At 43.0% G+C, this 18043-nt stretch overlaps 1 protein-coding gene across 1 annotated transcript in view; it reads right to left on the reverse strand.

Annotated features, from left to right (window-relative positions):
• HFM1 (helicase for meiosis 1) overlaps positions 1-17745 on the reverse strand; it is a 98793-nt gene extending 81048 nt beyond the window's left edge. Inside the window, exons 1-6 of the mRNA XM_065554242.1 lie at positions 17618-17745; positions 10601-10702; positions 10051-10166; positions 5654-5713; positions 4347-4406; positions 1506-1553 (exon numbers count right to left, since the gene is read on the reverse strand). Coding sequence (XP_065410314.1) covers positions 1506-1553; positions 4347-4406; positions 5654-5713; positions 10051-10166; positions 10601-10671 — 355 coding nt within the window. The 5' untranslated portion in view covers positions 10672-10702; positions 17618-17745. The remainder of the gene's footprint in view (positions 1-1505; positions 1554-4346; positions 4407-5653; positions 5714-10050; positions 10167-10600; positions 10703-17617) is intronic.
• Positions 17746-18043: the final 298 nt, after the last annotated feature.

Below are 18043 nucleotides of genomic sequence, written 5' to 3' on the forward strand. Positions count from 1 at the left end.
TATTCAAACCATTCAGTTAAGAATATAAAACATCTCTTTCTTTTCTTTTAACTGAAAATAATAGCTGCTTTATTAAAACCTAAATAAAGAATTTCCACTTCTGCAAACATGTCAGGTAGTTCCCAAAATGTAACTCAAATGATTTGATGGTTTCAGTTCAATTCCTTGTGGACAGGAGCCCACTTTACAAAACCCCCACATTAGTAACTTTTAGGAATGTATTGGCAGTCTTAGGAGAGACTAAGATCTAAAAGAAAAATGAAATAATCCTTAAAGGTCGTCCCTCTGAAGAGAGACGGAAACTCTTTTACTCCACAAAACATGTATAGCAGGGTGAAGCAGAGCATTCATTGCCTGTGCATGCCTGCTCTGTGAAGAGAGCAAGAGCACACTTCAGATTCAAAAGCATTAAATTGATTAACATTTTTTAAAAACAAGGTTTCAAAACTTCTACTTCACATTTATTTTTTAAACATACATAAACATAAATGAATGTCATGCTGTTTTCTTCATTCTGTATATGTAGCTTTATGCTTCTTTACTTTTCTCCACAAAACACATATGTACACACACACAAAAGAGGAGAGGTTGCCCAGAAAAGCCAAGGGGGGCAAAAGTACAAGGACACATAGGTACTGTCCAATTAAAAAATATACAGATGTAGTGGGGTTCAAATATAGTATCTTAAAACTAACAGCAATTTTAAATACTTTTGCTCAACTCCGATTAGTATATTCAGCACTGGTATTGTTGTTGTATATTTTCAAACAACAAAAATAACAGGTTTAGTTTTTTCAATATTGTTTTTATTCTGAGAACTAGTTGAAGGAAAATACCAAAGAAGAAAAGGAAACATCAATCAATATGTAAGAGTAATCAAAGACAGAGTAAAGAAGCGTAAGTAATGCTGATTGAGTGTTTAGGAAAATGAGGGCCAAGATTTTAAAAAATGGGGACTTAAGGTTATGTAACAACCTGCTTGTAAAAGAGCTCAGCATCCAGCAGCTTTCACTTACATCATTAGATCCACTGATACCTCAGTGCTTTTGAAGTCTGGACACTTAGTTGCCTAAATATGGATTTGAGAAGCCTAATTTTAGGCGCCCATTTTTGAAAATGTTTAGCCTAGGAGTGTGTCAGAGGATTAGAAAACAAATTTTAAAGAACCAAAGATGGCAAATGTGAAACACATCCATATGCTAATTCACTTCAGCTTTATTTGAAGTTTTATATTTGAATTAGGTAAGTACCTGTATTTTATATTGATATTTTAAATGTATCATTTTTATAAACAAGTATGAGTACATGATCTAAGAATAAATTGCTTAGGCAATGAATGATTAATTATTATTCCATTGTCCTATTTTCACTATGTTTTAGAGGTACCAAGCATAAAGAATATTTTACCCTTTGATTCCCAGATTTTGTTGGGAATCAGAAGTAATACTGTAAAATACATGTTTTATGTTTTAGATTTAAGCCAGGTACAGTAAGTAAAAGGATACGGATTTCTGTAACAGCCCTCAAAAAAACCAAATCTTTTTTTACAGTTCCTAAAGAAACAAAAACAGATTTATAAAAACTGACACTGTTTTCTACCAATAACCTTTAAACATTATTTTCCTAAATCTTATATATGCATCCTTTGGAGAGTTACAGGCTTGTAATTGGGCATAGGGTGATATGGGAGGATTTGACAGCTGGGAGGGGGAGGGGGAGGTCATGGGCTTGTCACTAGGAGAGATCTGTACAGGTTTCCACAGCTTGGGAGTAACAGGAAGGTCACATACTTGTCATGGACGGTTTAGCAGTAGGGAGACAGGTTAGTCACTTGTTACTGTTCCTGCATTCCCCTTAACATCCTTTATTGATTATAGCTCATTTTGTGTCTTTGCTTTTTGAATTTGTCATTCCTATCACATTATATTGAACTCTATTATTTCTTTTGTGCATTTTTATAAGATTTCCTTTTAATTTACAGGCCTTTAAAAATGTCCCTGCTGCAACTACAATAGGTCATTTATTTATTTTCCTAGGTTTCCTTTACATAAGGATTTAACTTTTTACTATGTCTTGAGTATTATGCCCTTCCAAAACTTTCAATATCCTACATTTCACGTCCCCCTGAGGGGTCAGGACCCCCCCAGTTTGAGAACCCCTGCTTTAGAGCCTACAAGTCCACTCAGTCCTGCTTCTTGTTCAGCCAATCGTTAAACAAACAACTTTGTTTACATTTACGGGAAATAATGCTGTCCACTTCTTATTTACAATGTCACTAGAAAGTGAGAACAGGCATTTGCATCGGTCTTTTGTAGCTGGCATTGCAAGGTATTTACATGCCGGATATGCTAAACATTCGTATGCCCCTTCATGCTTCGGCCACCATTCCAGAGGACAGGCTTCCATGCTGATGACACTCGTTAAAAAAATAATGTGTTAATTAAATTTGTGACTGAACTCCTTGGGAGAGAACTATATGTCTCCAGCTGTGTTTTACCTGCATTTTGCCATATATTTCATGTTATAGTAGTCTCAGATGATGACTCAGCACGTTGTGAACACTTTCGCTGCAGATCTGACAGAACTCAAAGAAGGTACCAATGTGAGATTTCTAAAGATAGCTTCTGCACTCGACACAAGGTTTAAGAATCTGAAGTGCCTTCCAAAATCTGAGATGGATGAGGTGTGGAGCATGTTTTCAGAAGTCTTAAAAGAGCAACACCCCGATGCAGAAACTACAGAACCCAGATCACCAGAAAAGAAAATCAACCTTCCTTCCAACATGCATCAGTCCACATTGCTTAGGACTGTTATCAAGCAGAACCTGTCATCAGCATGGATGCATGTCCTCTGGAATGGTGGATGAAGCATGAAGTGACATATGAATCTTTAGCGCATCTGGCGCATAAATATCTTGAGACGCAGGTTACAACAGTGCCATGCGAGTGCCTGTTCTCACTTTCAGGTGGACTTGTAGGCTCTAAAGTTTTACATTGTTTTATTTTTGAATGCAGTTATTTTTTGTACATAATTCTACATTTGTAAGTTCAACTTTAATGATAAAGAGATGGCACTACAATATTTGTATTAGGTGAATTGAAAAATACTATTTTGTTTTTTAGTGTAAATATTTGTAATAAAAATAAATACAAAGTGAGCATTGTACACATTGTATTCTGTGTTGTAATTGAAATCAATATATTTGAAAATGTAGAAAACCTCAAAAAATATTTAAATAAATGGTATTCCATTATTGTTTAATTGCGCGATTAATCGCAATTAATTTTTTTAATCACTTGATAGCCCTACTATCAATATAATTTTTAACTATGATTTGTATTCCAGGAACAACCAGTGTGCCAGGCACTGTCCACACACAGAGAAAGACAGTCCTTTCCCTGAAAAACTCAATCTAAAACTGAAAGTATTTAAAAAAGATATTAGTTTATTGATTTTAAAGTCAATACAAACCATAAAATCTACAAGGCTAACATTTTATTATTTTATCAAGATGCTTTGTCACACTACTTTCTCCTGCTCCCTTTTCACTGTTCTTTTTTTTTGTAAAGCCGGATCCACTGAGGTACTGAGTCATGTCCACAAGTTATTCAGCAGCCACCATTCAATTCCTCAAAAAAAGATTAGGAGTACTTGTGGCACCTTAGAGACTAACACATTTATTTGAGCATAAGCTTTCGTGGGCTACAGCCCACTTCTTCAGATGCATAGATGTGGGCTATAGCCCACGAAAGCTTATGCTCAAATAAATGTGTTAGTCTCTAAGGTGCCACAAGTTCTCCTGTTCTTTTTGCGGATACAGACTAACACGGCTGCTACTCTGAAACCATTTAATGCCTGTTGATTTCAATGGAAGATGAAAGCATTTACCACCTCAAAGAACCAGGCTTTTAGATTGCAAACTCTTTGGACACAAAGACATCAGGTGATTTTCAAAAGTGCTTAAGTGACTTAAGAGCGAAAGTTTCACGGACTACACTAAGGAGCTTTTTAAAGTCCCACTCCCTTGTCTTCATATATTTGTCTGTCAAGCACCTAGTATGCTACTGTCACTGTACAAATAAGAGTCCCTCATTATTATAAGCACTTGTGTCTTTTGTGGTTTAGGAGTATCTAGTTAATCCCTTCTTCCTGATTTGGTGGTCTACACCTAACCTTCACCATCTGCTCATTACTTCATCTTACCCAAATATGTTTTAACATTTATTGTACATATCCTGAATTCCTCTTCATCTGAGAGCATGAATATACATTATTAATACAGATATCACATCAAGAGTGTAGTAAATATTTTTTTCCAAAATATTACAAAGAATAATTATAATTACCTTCCATGCCAAAAGTCTTTGAAGCATCAGGAAATGACTGTACTTTAACTTCTTTTCCATCTTCAGAAACGGAAAAAACATCATTTACACTAAAATCTGAATATTGAGGTATCTACATACTATGATTATTTTTCCATAACTCTTTTTTCATTTTGTATATTTTTTAATTGTATTACAATAAATGTCAACTTCCTTCGTCACAGTGGAACTGTCTTTGTAAACTATATTTGCATATGTATAATCAGTTGTTTTAAATAAGCTTCAAAAGTCTCAGTTGGAGATTTCATATATTTTATTACAGTTTTCCTAATATTTTTGAATATACTTTTTTGATAATACAATGTATTGTTTTGTTTGTACAGATACAAATACTAGGAAACAAAATCTTTTCTTCTCATGAGCATGTCTAAGTTTGCTTGATTCAACTGAAATTTGTCTACCTAGAAAGTAGTCCTCTTTTCTAGACAGATTTTTAAGAACTCAATCACAATGGACAGGCTACCAATCCCATCTATCCTGCCATGCAAAATAAATACTGGATCCTAATGCTAGATTGCCACTTACTGCACAGATGAAAGAGTGAAACTTAAAGACCTCAGGACTGGGAATAGCTGGACATGAAAGAAGAATTGTTTATATGTATGACCTCTCCTCTTAGGCACCAATGAAGCTGCATGGAGGGCTGTTTTTCTAGTCTTCCAATTGGTTTTCAATTTCATACAGCAATAAACAAGTTAGTGCTACATTCATCTATGGATGTTTGTATTAGTCAGTAATTTCCTTAAAACAACAAAATCAACTCCATGCTTAACTTTCTTGTAGAAGGGTTGAGCTCAGGGCAATTTTAATTAAGGTACTAAAATATTGCCAGGAGGAAATATCTGTTTTTAATTACATGCAAAAGAATAATAGCGATAGTGCCTGGAGCTCTATTAAGTACTTTCATTTCAAGGATCAAAAACTCAGTCTTTGACAAATGTATCTAAAATAATAATATGATTCTGATAGTTGATGAATTATGATAATTGACTAGAAACACATACCTTTTTTTGAATGTTGAGCTGGTACTTTCATCATCACCATCTTCTTGAAAGTTAATTAATATTTTATTTTCTGAAATATTTCTACCAGGTTGTTGACAAGCCCTGATTTCATTTTTTATCTTTATTGTGGTCAGAATAGGGAAAAGAGAAAACCACTTCCAGACTTTCATGTTGCAAATGACGTATCTCCCTCTCCTAAACTTAACCTAAGTATTTCTTGCTTGTTAGAGGTCATGTCAAAATGGACAGATACTGATGACTTACCATTTGGTTCTTCAACAGCCCTCTTAAAATGTGGTACAAACTTCTGCCTCTCTGTCTCATCTATAAAAGCCAACACATTATTCCCTATATAATATTCAGTCAGTGCATTAAATCTCTGCATAAAATAGGATCAACTTCACATATATTGTCTGTATGGACAGTGCTATTTTCTTTTAAGTACTCTATTATATATACTGTCTTTCAATGAGATGTATCTCATCATCATGCTGTCAATCAAAAACTTACAAAAATTGGGCTACTTGCTACGCTCTGCTACATAAAACAGAGGGGAACAAAATGGAGTAGAAAACTCAAAACTACATGGGGTGGAAGACAGATTTCTCCTGGTCACAAAAACCTTTCAAGCCAATACATAAGAATCTTCCAGATCTAGAGGAATCAGACATTACCTTCTCACTGCAAAAAACTGAACACACATATGAAAGATGCCAGGCTACTGCAGGAGATATGCAAACTGTAATTTAGTAATATGATTGGTTTGAGTCACAGGTGGGAACAAGTGTGAATGCACAGGGCTTCTACACAGACAGCCTTGGCTTTTACTAGATATCCCAAGTATGTACAGATTCTGATCACCCCAATGATTCAGAAGTACAGATCCACTTCTGTCAGCTCGTTCCCTCTTGCAAAACAATTTGGTGGAAACGCCAGGATTGGGATCTTGTGGATTTTCATATCCCCCAAATGGGTTTTTCCTGCACAGGGGCCAATTCAGCCTATGATCTTTGCCAGTATTGCTTTTAAAGGACTTCTTTGTTGGTTGTTTCTTCTATTCCAATGCTTGCATAACAGCCAGAAGTAAACTAAGAGTTTTGGTACACTGGACTAATCCTTAAATTGTTAGTAAGTTTAAAGAATATGGACCCTGTCTTGCATTCCTTGCACACTAAAAGTTCCCAATGAAGTCACTGAGAGTTTGGGGTATATGTATATGAGTGAGAACTGCAGAATTTGGCCCAGTACAGTAACTCCTCACTTAACATCCTCCCGCTTAATGTTGTTTCAAAGTTACGTTGCTGCTCCATTAGGGAACATACTGATTTAAAGTTGTGCAAAGCTCCCTTATGTCATTTGGCTGACTTTATAAGGGAGCATTGCACAAGTTCCTCTTTTCCGCCTCCTCCCACGCCCTTCCTCCCTCCCAGCGGTTCCCCCACCACCAAACAGCTGTTTAGCAACACTTAGGACTTTCTGGGAGGGAGGGAGCGAGGAAGCTCCCCCCCCCCCCGCCCGGCAGGCAGGGCCACCCGGAACGCAGGGTCTTTAGGGGCTGCAGGGCCCTAGGCTAAGGGGGCCCCGGGGCCCTGGCCTGCAGCCCTAAAGCCCCTTTCAGAATGCGGCCCTGCACGCACGGGCCTGAGGACTCAGGAGGAGCAGGGGCAGCCGCGCAGCCAGAAAGAAGCAGCACTTTCCCCTTCAAAGCCGGCCGGAGAGAAGCGGTGCTTTGAGGGGGAAAGCTCAGCTTCTCTCCGGCCGCTGGCTGGGGGGGGACGGGGGGACGGGGGACGGACGACAGGGGGAAGGGGGGGCAGCTCCCAGGATCGCGGCTCCCAGAATCGCAGCTCCCAGAATCGCAGCCATGGGGCAGTGCCACGCTGCACAGAGCCACAGAGCCCCCTGCACCAAACAGGAGCTGCCCCAGGTAAATGCTCTGCACCTTCTGACTGCCCCAGCCCTGAGCCTCTTCCCGCACACTCACCCTGAGCGCCCTCCCACACCCTAACTCCCTCCCATACCCTGCACCCCCAGCCCCATCACAGTACAGTACAGTATATAATGCCTTTTGTCTGCCCCCCAAACATTTCCTTGGAACCTAACCCCCCGTATTTACATTAAATCTTATGGGAAAATTGGATTCATTTAACATCGTTTCACTTAAAGTTGCATTTTTCAGGAACATAACTACAACGTTAAGTGAGGAGTTACTGTATTGTCGCCATCCTATATTAATTTCAATGCCATATGTTTGTAAGTGAAAAATACAATGGCCAGTTAAGCTTGTTAAACACAAACATTTGAAAATGTACTTAACTTTATTCAATGAGTAGTGCCACTGAGTTTAATAGAATTACTTATGTACAGAAGCATATGAAGAAACGGGTCTTAACACCACAATTCAAAAAACAAAAACAAAACAAAAACCTATGTCACAGCAGCTGAGAGTTGCACAAGTTTATTTTGTGATAGTATAGCACCAGAATCCCAGGAGAAAATTTTCTCCTGGTGGAGACCCTGAACACTCATTCAAAATAACAAGGACCTTAAAGACTAACAGATTTATTTGGGCATAAGCTTTTGTGGGTAAAAATCCCACTTCTTCAGATGCATGGAGTGAGAATTACAGATGACGGAATTATTATACTGACACATAAGGAGAAGGGAGTTACCTCACAAGTGGAGAACCAGTGTTAACAGGGCCAATACTATCAGGGTGGATGTAGTTGAGGTGTCAACTCCAGGAGAGGAAAAGCTGCTTCTGTAGTGAGCCAGCCACTCCCAGTCCCTATTCAAGCCCAAATTAATGGTGTTAAATTTGCAAATGAATTTTAGTTCTGCAGTTTCTCTTTGAAGTCTGTTTCTGAAGTTTTTTTGTTCAACTATCGCTACTTTTAAATCTGAAATAGAATGTCCAGGAAGATTGAAGTGTTCTCCTATTGGCTTTTGTATGTTACTATTCCTGATGTCTGATTTGTGTCCATTTATTCTTTTACGTAGAGACTGTCAGGTTTGGCCAATGTACATGGCAGAGGGGCATTGCTGGCATATATCACGTTAGTAGATGTGCAGGTGAATGAGCCGCTGATGGTGTGGCTGATGTGGTTGGGTCCTCTGATGATGTCGCTAGACTAGATATGGGGACAGAGTAGGCAACGAGGTTTGTTACAGGGATTGGTTCTTGGGTTAGTGTTTCTGTGGTGTGGTGTGTAGTTGCTGGTGAGTATTTGTTTCAGGTTGGGGGGCTGTCTGTAAGCGAGGACTGGCCTGCTTCCCAAGGTCTATGAGAGTGAGGGATCATTTTCCAGGATAGGTTCACAATTTTTTACCCACGAAAGCTTATGCCCAAATAAATCTGTCAGGGCTTGGCTACACTTGCGAGTTACAGCGCAATAAAGGAGTCCCGGGTGCACTAGCTCACTACCCAAACACACTGGCAAGGCACGTAGAGCGCTCGGACTCCGCGGCTGCAGCGCTGCTGGTACTCCACCTCGGCGAGTGGAACAATGTTTGCTGTGCCCCCGCTGGAGCGCCGCAGCACCAGTGTGAACAGGGTGTTGCATTACTGCGCTCTGATTGGCCTCCGGCAACATCCCATAATCCCCTTAAGTCAAGTGGCCACTCTTGTCTTTGTTTTGAATCGCAGCAGGAATGCGGATATGCCCTTTGAAAGCTCCGTTTCTGACAGCCGGCTGCGTATCTGCCCCGAGACAAAGCAACCATTAGCGTGGAATGTTGTGAGTGAGAGAGAGAGAGGTGGGGGATGGTGGGGGGGAGAGTCTGCTGCTGTCTGAACTTACAAGACAGCATGCTGACATGCTCTCAGCCCCCCAAAAACCCACTCTCTCACCCCCCACATACACACAACACGCTCCACCCCACCCCTTCATTTGAAAAGCACGTTGCAGTCACTTGCATGCTGGGATAGCTGCCCATAATGCACTGCTCCCAGTGCTGCTGCAAGTGCCTCAAATGTGGCCACGCCAGTGCGCTTGAAGCTGTCAGTGTGGACAGACTGCAGCGCTTTCCCTACTGCGCTCTACGAAGGCTGGTTTAACTCATAGCACTCTACATCTACAAGTATAACCATGCTCCTAGTCTTTAAGGTGCCACCGGATTCCTTGTTGTTTTTGTGGATACAGACTAATACGTCTACCCCCGATACTTGACATCATTCAAAATAATTACTCATTGTAAATCTTTAGGTAAAATTCTAAGCTGTGCCTCCTTAGTGGGGCAGTTGGGAAGGGGGTCCATAGTGAGTGGAAGGGCACAGGTGGCTTTATACCACATCACCTTTGCATTTCTTGAACACTGGGCTGATGTGTGGGCCATCATTCTCTTACAGCGCCTTTCCATGGCACCTTTCCACAATCCAAAGTAAATGGAGTCTGGTCATGCCCTGCTCTCATCCAAAACACCACTTTCCGCACCTCTACACCAGCTCCTGCGCATGACCACCATGAAACCCCTAAAGTAAACCCTCTGAATTCCCAGCAGAGAGGACATGCCTGGTTTTCACTCCCTTTGCACCACCAGAACAACACAAAGAGCACACATCCCCCAGAATCCGAGCTATTATTTTTCTAAATTACATGTCTATAATACTTCACATGAGCACCAGTGTATTTCATATTAAAAATGAATGTTAAACATTTTACCTAGACAGTTACTTTTTTCCAATTCCTTCTGTAACTCCTGAGTGGCTGGAATTCCAGTAACAGATGGAGCAGGTGCAAGATACCAATTTTTTGGTTCTTCATGTTCTAAATATCTGCTTGTAACACAGGTACATGAGATAGAAGTATTCCTTAACCATTTCCCACCAATATACATTAATGTTATTAATTATAAGTACCATATTGATTGTTCCTTCCCCTATAAATAATCATTTTTAAAGAAGTCATAGTAAATTTAAAACATAAAACGTCTGTTAGTCCATGTCTTAGAAGTACATACTGAATACAGTATAAACACAAGCACAAAGTAACATTGTTCAGTGTACTTTAACCAATATTACAGAATATTATGTGTTCCCAGTTTGGGACTAACAACCCTCATTAGTGTCACACCTTCTCTCTCTCTCGCTCTTTTTTTCTTATTTACAGCTAGAGGGGAAGGGGAAATCCCAAAACTTTTTTCTGTTGCAACATGAGGTCAAGATATTGAAAAGGTTGAGAACCAGTAAAGTACATCATTCAACAAACTTACTTTTGATTTGCATCTGGTCTTTCAAAAAATAAATTATCCAATGAAAAGACAGTTGCTGTAGGTTTCAGCATTGCTCAAGATCAGACATGAATTCTCATTACACTGTAAAACACAGTACAAGATTGTGCTGTATATATACACATGCAAAGAAAAAAGAAAGCTTTCTAAGCAAATAAAATGTGTGCGTATATATATAGATGAACACACACTTTTTTTCTTTTTTGCACCTCTAGGTTATTATCCTTGCTTCAAAAAATAGGTTCTTTTGTAACAACCAGAAAACAACCAATTTCTTGACAAAATTTCAAGATTATTATCAGTAAAGCTATGTGCACTCATAGCTCCTCTAAACACTCATGCATGTTCTTAAAGTTAAGCATATACTAAATGTTTGCAGGATCAAGGCCTAAATCTGCCTTTGTATCTAGTGATAAATATAAACTGAATTTTCACCAGATACCCATTGTAGTTTATTACAGACTTAAACATTTGATTTTCTAAAACAACTGTTCTTAGCTCATCTTTTCCAATGAAATAGAAAAATGATGTACAGGTAGAACTTTAAACACTTTTTACATAACCACAATACCACCTTTGAAAAAAAGAAAAGATGACGCTGATAAGGGGAAAGTTTGCGTTAAAATGTTTTATTTCAGAAAATAATTTTAATATATATTCAATGGATTATAGTTTTATTTTATATTTTTTCTTGCAATACTTTCTTTTATTCTGACTACAAAGGGCCCTCTCCTTTTGTTGGACCGGATTCTGCCACCTCCAAAAAAACCCAAATAGACTACTCACAGTTATTTAAAGAATGTAATTATTTTAATTTACAAGCAGGTCAGAAATCTTTCTACATAGGCCCATATTACTTAGTTGCAAATTGGACTGTGGGCCCAATCCCCAGGTCCTTAACAGGTTTTGCCTGCAGGATCAGGTTTATAGGATGAACTGTATGTTATCTAACTATATACTAGTTTAAAACTTTAAATACTAAATAAGAATGTTTTTCCTTCAGTTCTTTGCCCAGTTTAAGACTCCCTATATTATAATAAATCTAAATTTAGAAGAATTTACTAGACCCAAACTTGATATGTACTTCGAAGGATGTCAATTAGCTTAGACACAAAACTTAAGTTCTGTTACTAAAACAATAAAGTTTTATATCCACAAGTGCTTTCCCTGGTCAGAATCCCAGACCCAGGATTTTACCCTGTTTTGATAGTTTAACTCAGTGGTTCCCAAACTGGGGTTTATGAACCCCTGGGGGTTTGCAGAATGTTACAGGGGGTTCGCAAGAAAAAATTCATTAATAGCGGCCAGAGGACCCCAGCATTGGAGGCAGCAGGTGGGACCTGGTTGCAGGGCAGACAACCAGAGCCCCAGGAAGAGCAGGGCCGTCAGTTGGGGCCGTCAGCCCAAGCCCTGCCCCCGTCAGCGGGGGAGCCGGCAGCCTGAGCCCCAGCACTCCGGCGGGGCTGGCAGCCCTGAGCCCCAGAGAAAGCGGGGCCGGACAGTTGGGGCCGGCAGCCCAAGCCCTGCCCCCCATCAGCAGGGGAGACGGCAGCCCCGAGCCCCAGCGCTCCGGCAGGGCTGGCAGCCTTGAGCCCCAGGGAAAGCGGGGCCGGGCAGTTGGGGATGGCAGCCCAAGCCCTGCCCCCCCATCAGCGGGGGAGCCGGCAGCCCCGAGCCCCAGCGCTCCGGCAGGGCTGGCAGCCCCGAGCCCGAGAGAGAGCGGGGCCGGGCAGTTGGGGCCAGCAGCCCGAGCCCTGCCCCCCATCAGCAGGGGAGCCAGCAGCTCTGAGCCCCAGCGCTCCAGCAGGGCTGGCAGCCCCAAGCCTCAGGGAGAGCAGGGCCGGGCAGTTGGGGCCAGCAGCCTGAGCCCCAGCGGTCAGCGGGACCTGCAGCAGAAGCTCAGTGGAGCTCAGTTGACCGGGGCGGTCAATGGGGTCCAGCAGCAGGAGCCCCAGGGAGTGTGGATCCAGCAGCCCAGGCCCTGGCGCGGGGCCAGTAGCCTGAGCCCTGTGGTGGGCAGGGTGTCAGTTGAGACCCCCAGACCTGCAGGTGGCAGCTCGGACTCCTGTCTTTGTCAGACAGGGGAAGTTGGCATGGAGGGCAGAGTTAGCAGGAGCAATGCTGTATGTGGGGGGTGGTCCAAGCTAATTTGTCCCTCGCAGGACACCCTCCTAGGGAGAAACCTCGTGGCGGAAGAAAAGCTGTTTGGGAGCCAAACCAGCCAGAAGCACGTTGTAGCCATTGTAGCAGTGTTAAGGTGCCTCTGTAATTGTCATTCTGTCTGGAGTGCTGTTTTGCTTCAGTGAGACTTGAGTGAATCTTCTCATTTTCTAGTTTGTTGGTTGTTAGCAGTCTCTCTGTGTTGTTTTTATTAGAACTTTTGTACACAAGTTCAATGGATAAATGGCTGAAAAAGGAAAGTGTAAAGACGCAAGAATCAGCTAGCGTTTCCTCAAGTCCACACTGTGGAAAATCTACGTCTAATGATCATGATTGGTCCTGGAAAGTCACTTACAAAGAAAAGAAAATATGATGATGATTATATAAAATATGGCTTTACATTCATTGGTGATCAAGAATGTCCAAAACCACTGTGTGTGATTTGTGGTGATGTTCTATCAAACAGCAGCCTCAAACCTTCTCTACTTCAGCGCCATTTAGAAACTAGGCATCCTGCACAACTCGACAAGCCTGTTGATTTTTTCAAGCGAAAATTAGCTGAGAGGAAAAGTTACATTACCAGTTTTATATCCAAAGCAAGTACTGATAATGAAAATGCACTTGAAGCATCAAACCACGTGAGCTACCGAGTAGCAAAAGCATCAGAAGCCCATACCATAGCAGAGAGCTTGATTGGTCCATGTATAAAAGACGTAGTTCATTGCATGCTCGGAGAAAAGGCTGCAAAAAGGATTGACATGGTACCTTGTCCAATAATATGTTGTCACGAAGAATTAATGACATATCAAATAACATAGAGACCACAATTGTACAGAGAGTGAAAAATAGTCCATATTATGCTATACAGTTGGATGAATCAACTGATGTAGCTAATCTAGCTATTTTGCTACTGTTTGTACGTTATGTGAATGAAGGTCTGGTTGAAGAAGACTTGTTGTTTTGCCGACCACTGGAAGAACGTACAACTGGAGAAGATATCTTCAATCTAACTAATGCATATTTTCAAGAAAAAGAAATAGATTGGTCTCGTTGCCTAGGCATTTGCACTGATGGGGCCACATCAATGACGGGGAAGTATACTGGATTTGTAGCTCGAACAAAAAAGGTTGCATCAAAAGTCTCTTGGACTCATTGCCGCATCCATAGACAAGCCCTCGCAACAAAACACATGCCTGAGGGACTGAAGGAAGTGCTGGACAATGCAGTGAAAATGGTGAATTTCATAAAATCATGGCCAACAAATTCCAGAATATTTCACGTACTTTGTGAAGAAATGGGTAGTATACACGATTGTCTGTTGACCCATACTGAAGTTAGATGGCTCTCACGGGGCAAAATCCTGGTGCGCTTGTTTGAGCTTAGAATGGAAATCCTAGTTTTTTTCAACAGCCACCCTTTCCACCTTGCCAGCTGTATGGAAAATAATGTCTGGCTCCAGAGCCTAGCTTATTTAGCAGATATTTTCTCAAGAATTAAGGACCTAAATTTATTTCTTCAAGGTCTCAATATAACAGTTTTCAATGTGCAAGACCGAGTTGAATCCATGATAAAGAAGTTGCAGTTCTGTGAAAGTTGTTTGGAAAACAATCAAACTGAGTGTTTCAGTAATCTTCATGACTTCCTGGCAGAACATAAACTTCAGTTGGATCAGTGCACTAAAACCAATATAACTGCACACCTAAAAGGACTTTGCACAACATTCAGGGATTACTTTCCAGCTATATCAGGCGATAATGACTGGATTTGCAACCCTTTTGATGATACCACTTTCTCAACACAGATATTGAACACTGAGGAAAAAGATAAATTGATTGAGATCTCCTGTGATTACGAACTGAGAAGGAGTTTCAAAAATCTGTCATTGATCAACTTTTGGCTGATTTTAAGAAACAAGTACACCCTTCTGGCAGAAAAAGCTGCTGCAGTTTTGTTACCATTTTCAACAACATACTTATGCGAGAAAGCGTGTTCCTCGTATGCACATCTGAAAACGAAATACAGAAACAGACTTGATGCCGAACCAGACCTGAGACTTTATCTTTCTCCAAAGGTTCCGGACTTCAAAGAGCTATGCAGAGCAAAGCAAGCGCATCCATCACACTGAGGAAATTTAAATTTAAAACCCTGGAAATATTCATTTTTAGAAGGGGGTTCACAAGATTTCACAATTTAGAGAAAGGGGTTCGCGGGCTGTTAAAGTTTGGGAACCACTGGGTTAACTTAACTACTGTGAGGAGGCCCACTGAAATATTTGGGACTTAGGTTAAGAACGACACCGGAGTGTCTAATGTGTCAGGTGTGCCTTTGGGCAGCTGAAGGAACACAAAAAAGGGGCCAGCCAAAAGAATCCCTCTGTCAAACACTACTCCGAGAGGGGAAAATTATGGGACTTAACAACATACCAAACATCCAAAGACCAACCCAGGACAGATGGTAAAGCCTTTTTGTACCCTAAGTAACATATGATGCTTCGAAAGGATTCAGACTCATGGTAGTAAATTAAACCATTAGTGTTTGCAGAACTGGAGATCAAAACAGTACATAAATATGTTCATGTTTTAGGGCTGTTTTACAATTTGATTTTTCAAGTCAGATTCAGCTACACATATGGATTCAGGTTTACATTTAAGATGTATGCTTCTGGTAAGCTTACAATTCAACTGTAAATATCCTGCAAAGACCTTTAGATACACTAAAAAGTTCTCTCAAATGTTTTAAAATGTTCTATTTCAGAAAATAATGTTAATGTATCTTCAGCGGACTCCCAGACCTGAAGCCTGCTGTGTAGTTCAAAAGCTTGTCTCTCTCACCAACAGAAATTGGTCCAACAAAAGATATTACCTAACGTATCTTATCAGCGTTGTCACTTGTTTTCAGAACTGTTTCTTTCTGCTAATACACATCACCAAAACTTTTAAAAAACATTAAACTATGAATTGCTGTAAGCTTTCCTCTTTTCTTTTTTAAACACACACGCATGTTTTTCAGTTAGGCTTAGTCTATGACGGTCAAGGAAACTCCCTAGTGCCTCTCCAGGAACATGGCTTAGCCCCAATTTGTCTGAGGTGCAAAATTTCCCTAATCAGCAGACAGGGATTTAGGAGTAATCATTCCCTTTGCCCTCCTAGCTCTGTAAGGGCAAGACCAGGCACTCATTTTCGCTCTGCCCATGGTGCAGCATGGCACAGCTTAGCACCCATCTCCTCTCACTATTTTTGAGCTAACAGGGGCATCAGAGCAGCCATCTCCAACATGGCTTCCTCTGAGCACGGTACAGCGTGATGTGTAAACCAGGGGTTCTCAAACTGCGGGTTGGGGTCGCAAGATTATTACATGGGGGTCACGAGGTATAAGCCTCCACCACAAACCCCGCTTTGAATCCAGCATTTATAATGGTTTAAATACATAAAAAAGTGTTTTTAATTTATAAGGGCGGGGGGTCGCACTCAGAGGCTTGCTATGTAAAAGGGGTCACCAGTAGGGTTGCCTGGTGTCCAGTTTTCGACCGGAACACCCTGTCGAAAAGGGACCCTTCCGGCTCCGGTCAGCACTGCTGACCAGGCTGTTAAAAAGTCCAGTCAGCGGTGCAGTTGGGCTAAGACAGGCTCCCTGCCTGTCGTGGCTCCGCGTAGCTCCCAGAAGCAGTGGCATGTCCCCCCTCTGGTTCCTACACAAAGGGGCAGCCAGAGGGCTCCGCACGCTGCCCCCACCCCAAACACTGGCTCTGCAGCTCACATTGGCTGGCGGCCATGCCTGCAGACAGGGCAGTGCGCAGAGCCGCCTGGCTGCGCTTCCACATAGGAGCTGGAGGAGGGACATGCTGCTGCTTCGGGGAGCTGCTTGAGATAAGCGCTGCCCAGAGCCTGTGCCCCGACCCCCTCCCATGCCCCAACCCCCTGCCCTACTCCTGATCCCCCTCCCACCCTCCAAACCTCTCAGCCCCAGCATGGAGCCCCCTCCTACACCCCAAATCCCTCATCCCAAGCCCCACACCTGGAGACCTCAATCCCCTGCACCCTAACCCACTGCCCCAGCCCAGAGCCCCCTCCTGCACCCTGAACCCTCATTTCTGCACACCAGAACCCAAAGCTCCAGCCCAGAGCCCTCAGCCCCTGCAACACCCCAACCCCTGCCGCACCATGAACTCCTCATTTCTGGCCCCACTCCAGAGCCTTCACTCCCTCCCACACCCCAACCCTGAGCCATCCTGGTGAAACTAAGCGAGTGAGGGAGGGGTGGTAGAGCAAGCAACAGAGGGAGAGGGGGATGGAGTGAGTGGGGGGTGGGACCTCGGAGATGGGGCTGGGCGGGGGCAGGACCCCAGAAAAATGTGGAGTCTGGGTTGGGGCAAGGGTGTTCGGATTTGTGAGAATAGAAAATTGGCAACCCTCGTCACCAGTACAAAGGTTTGAGAACCACTGGTGTAAACCCTCCAAAGCGGCGTGGGGAGAAAGGCACCCACTCCGCCCCTCCCCCGGCGGCCAACCCTCACACACCAGGTGCAAGGCTCCACTGCCCCCTGCACAAGCGATGCCTGCCACTGACTGCAAGAGCCGCGTCTGCCTGCAGGAGCTGGGGGCCCTGGTGCTTTAACGGAGCGGTCACGTCACCAGAGTCCTTGGGCTACAGAGCTGCCGGGCCCCATAGCAGCAGGCGCAGCCACAGCCACCCCCCACGAGGCCCAGGAGAGCCCAGTGGTGAGGAGCCTTTGCATGAATCTGCTCTGAGGTGTGAAAGGAGCCTCGACTCTCTCTCCTCCGGAACTCTGGCGACGTCACTCCGACCACTCCCCGATTCATGAGGGGAGGCGAATCATACCTCGTCCAGCCGCTTCTCCCGCCACCGCACAAAATGGCGTCAACTGGGGCAAGGGCAGAGCGCGCGAACGCCCCGAAGAAGGCTCACGGAGAGCGCTGATCGATCGATCGCACTCCCCTCTCGGGCTCACAAACCAGCCACGCTGACCGAATGATCGATTGATGAGCTCGCCCCCTTCAGGAATCTATCGTCCTCAGAGCTTCAGCGCTGCCGCCCGGGTCCTGCCCTGTGGGGCGCTCTGGCTGCGCTGGGGCGGGTCTGCTCTGGCTCGTGCCTGAATTTCCCCTCAGCAGATCACGCCTTGTGCCACCTTTAAAATCACTCGCTTTCGAGAGGGAGAAGGGGGTGATTAGGAGGAGGCCCCTACAATTGTGGCACCACCCAGAAGAATGGAGGGCTGGGTCTTCTTTCCCTCTGCTCCTGCCA

Source organism: Chrysemys picta, chromosome 8 (assembly GCF_011386835.1).
Source record: "Chrysemys picta bellii isolate R12L10 chromosome 8, ASM1138683v2, whole genome shotgun sequence".
NCBI classification, from domain to species: domain Eukaryota; kingdom Metazoa; phylum Chordata; order Testudines; family Emydidae; genus Chrysemys; species Chrysemys picta.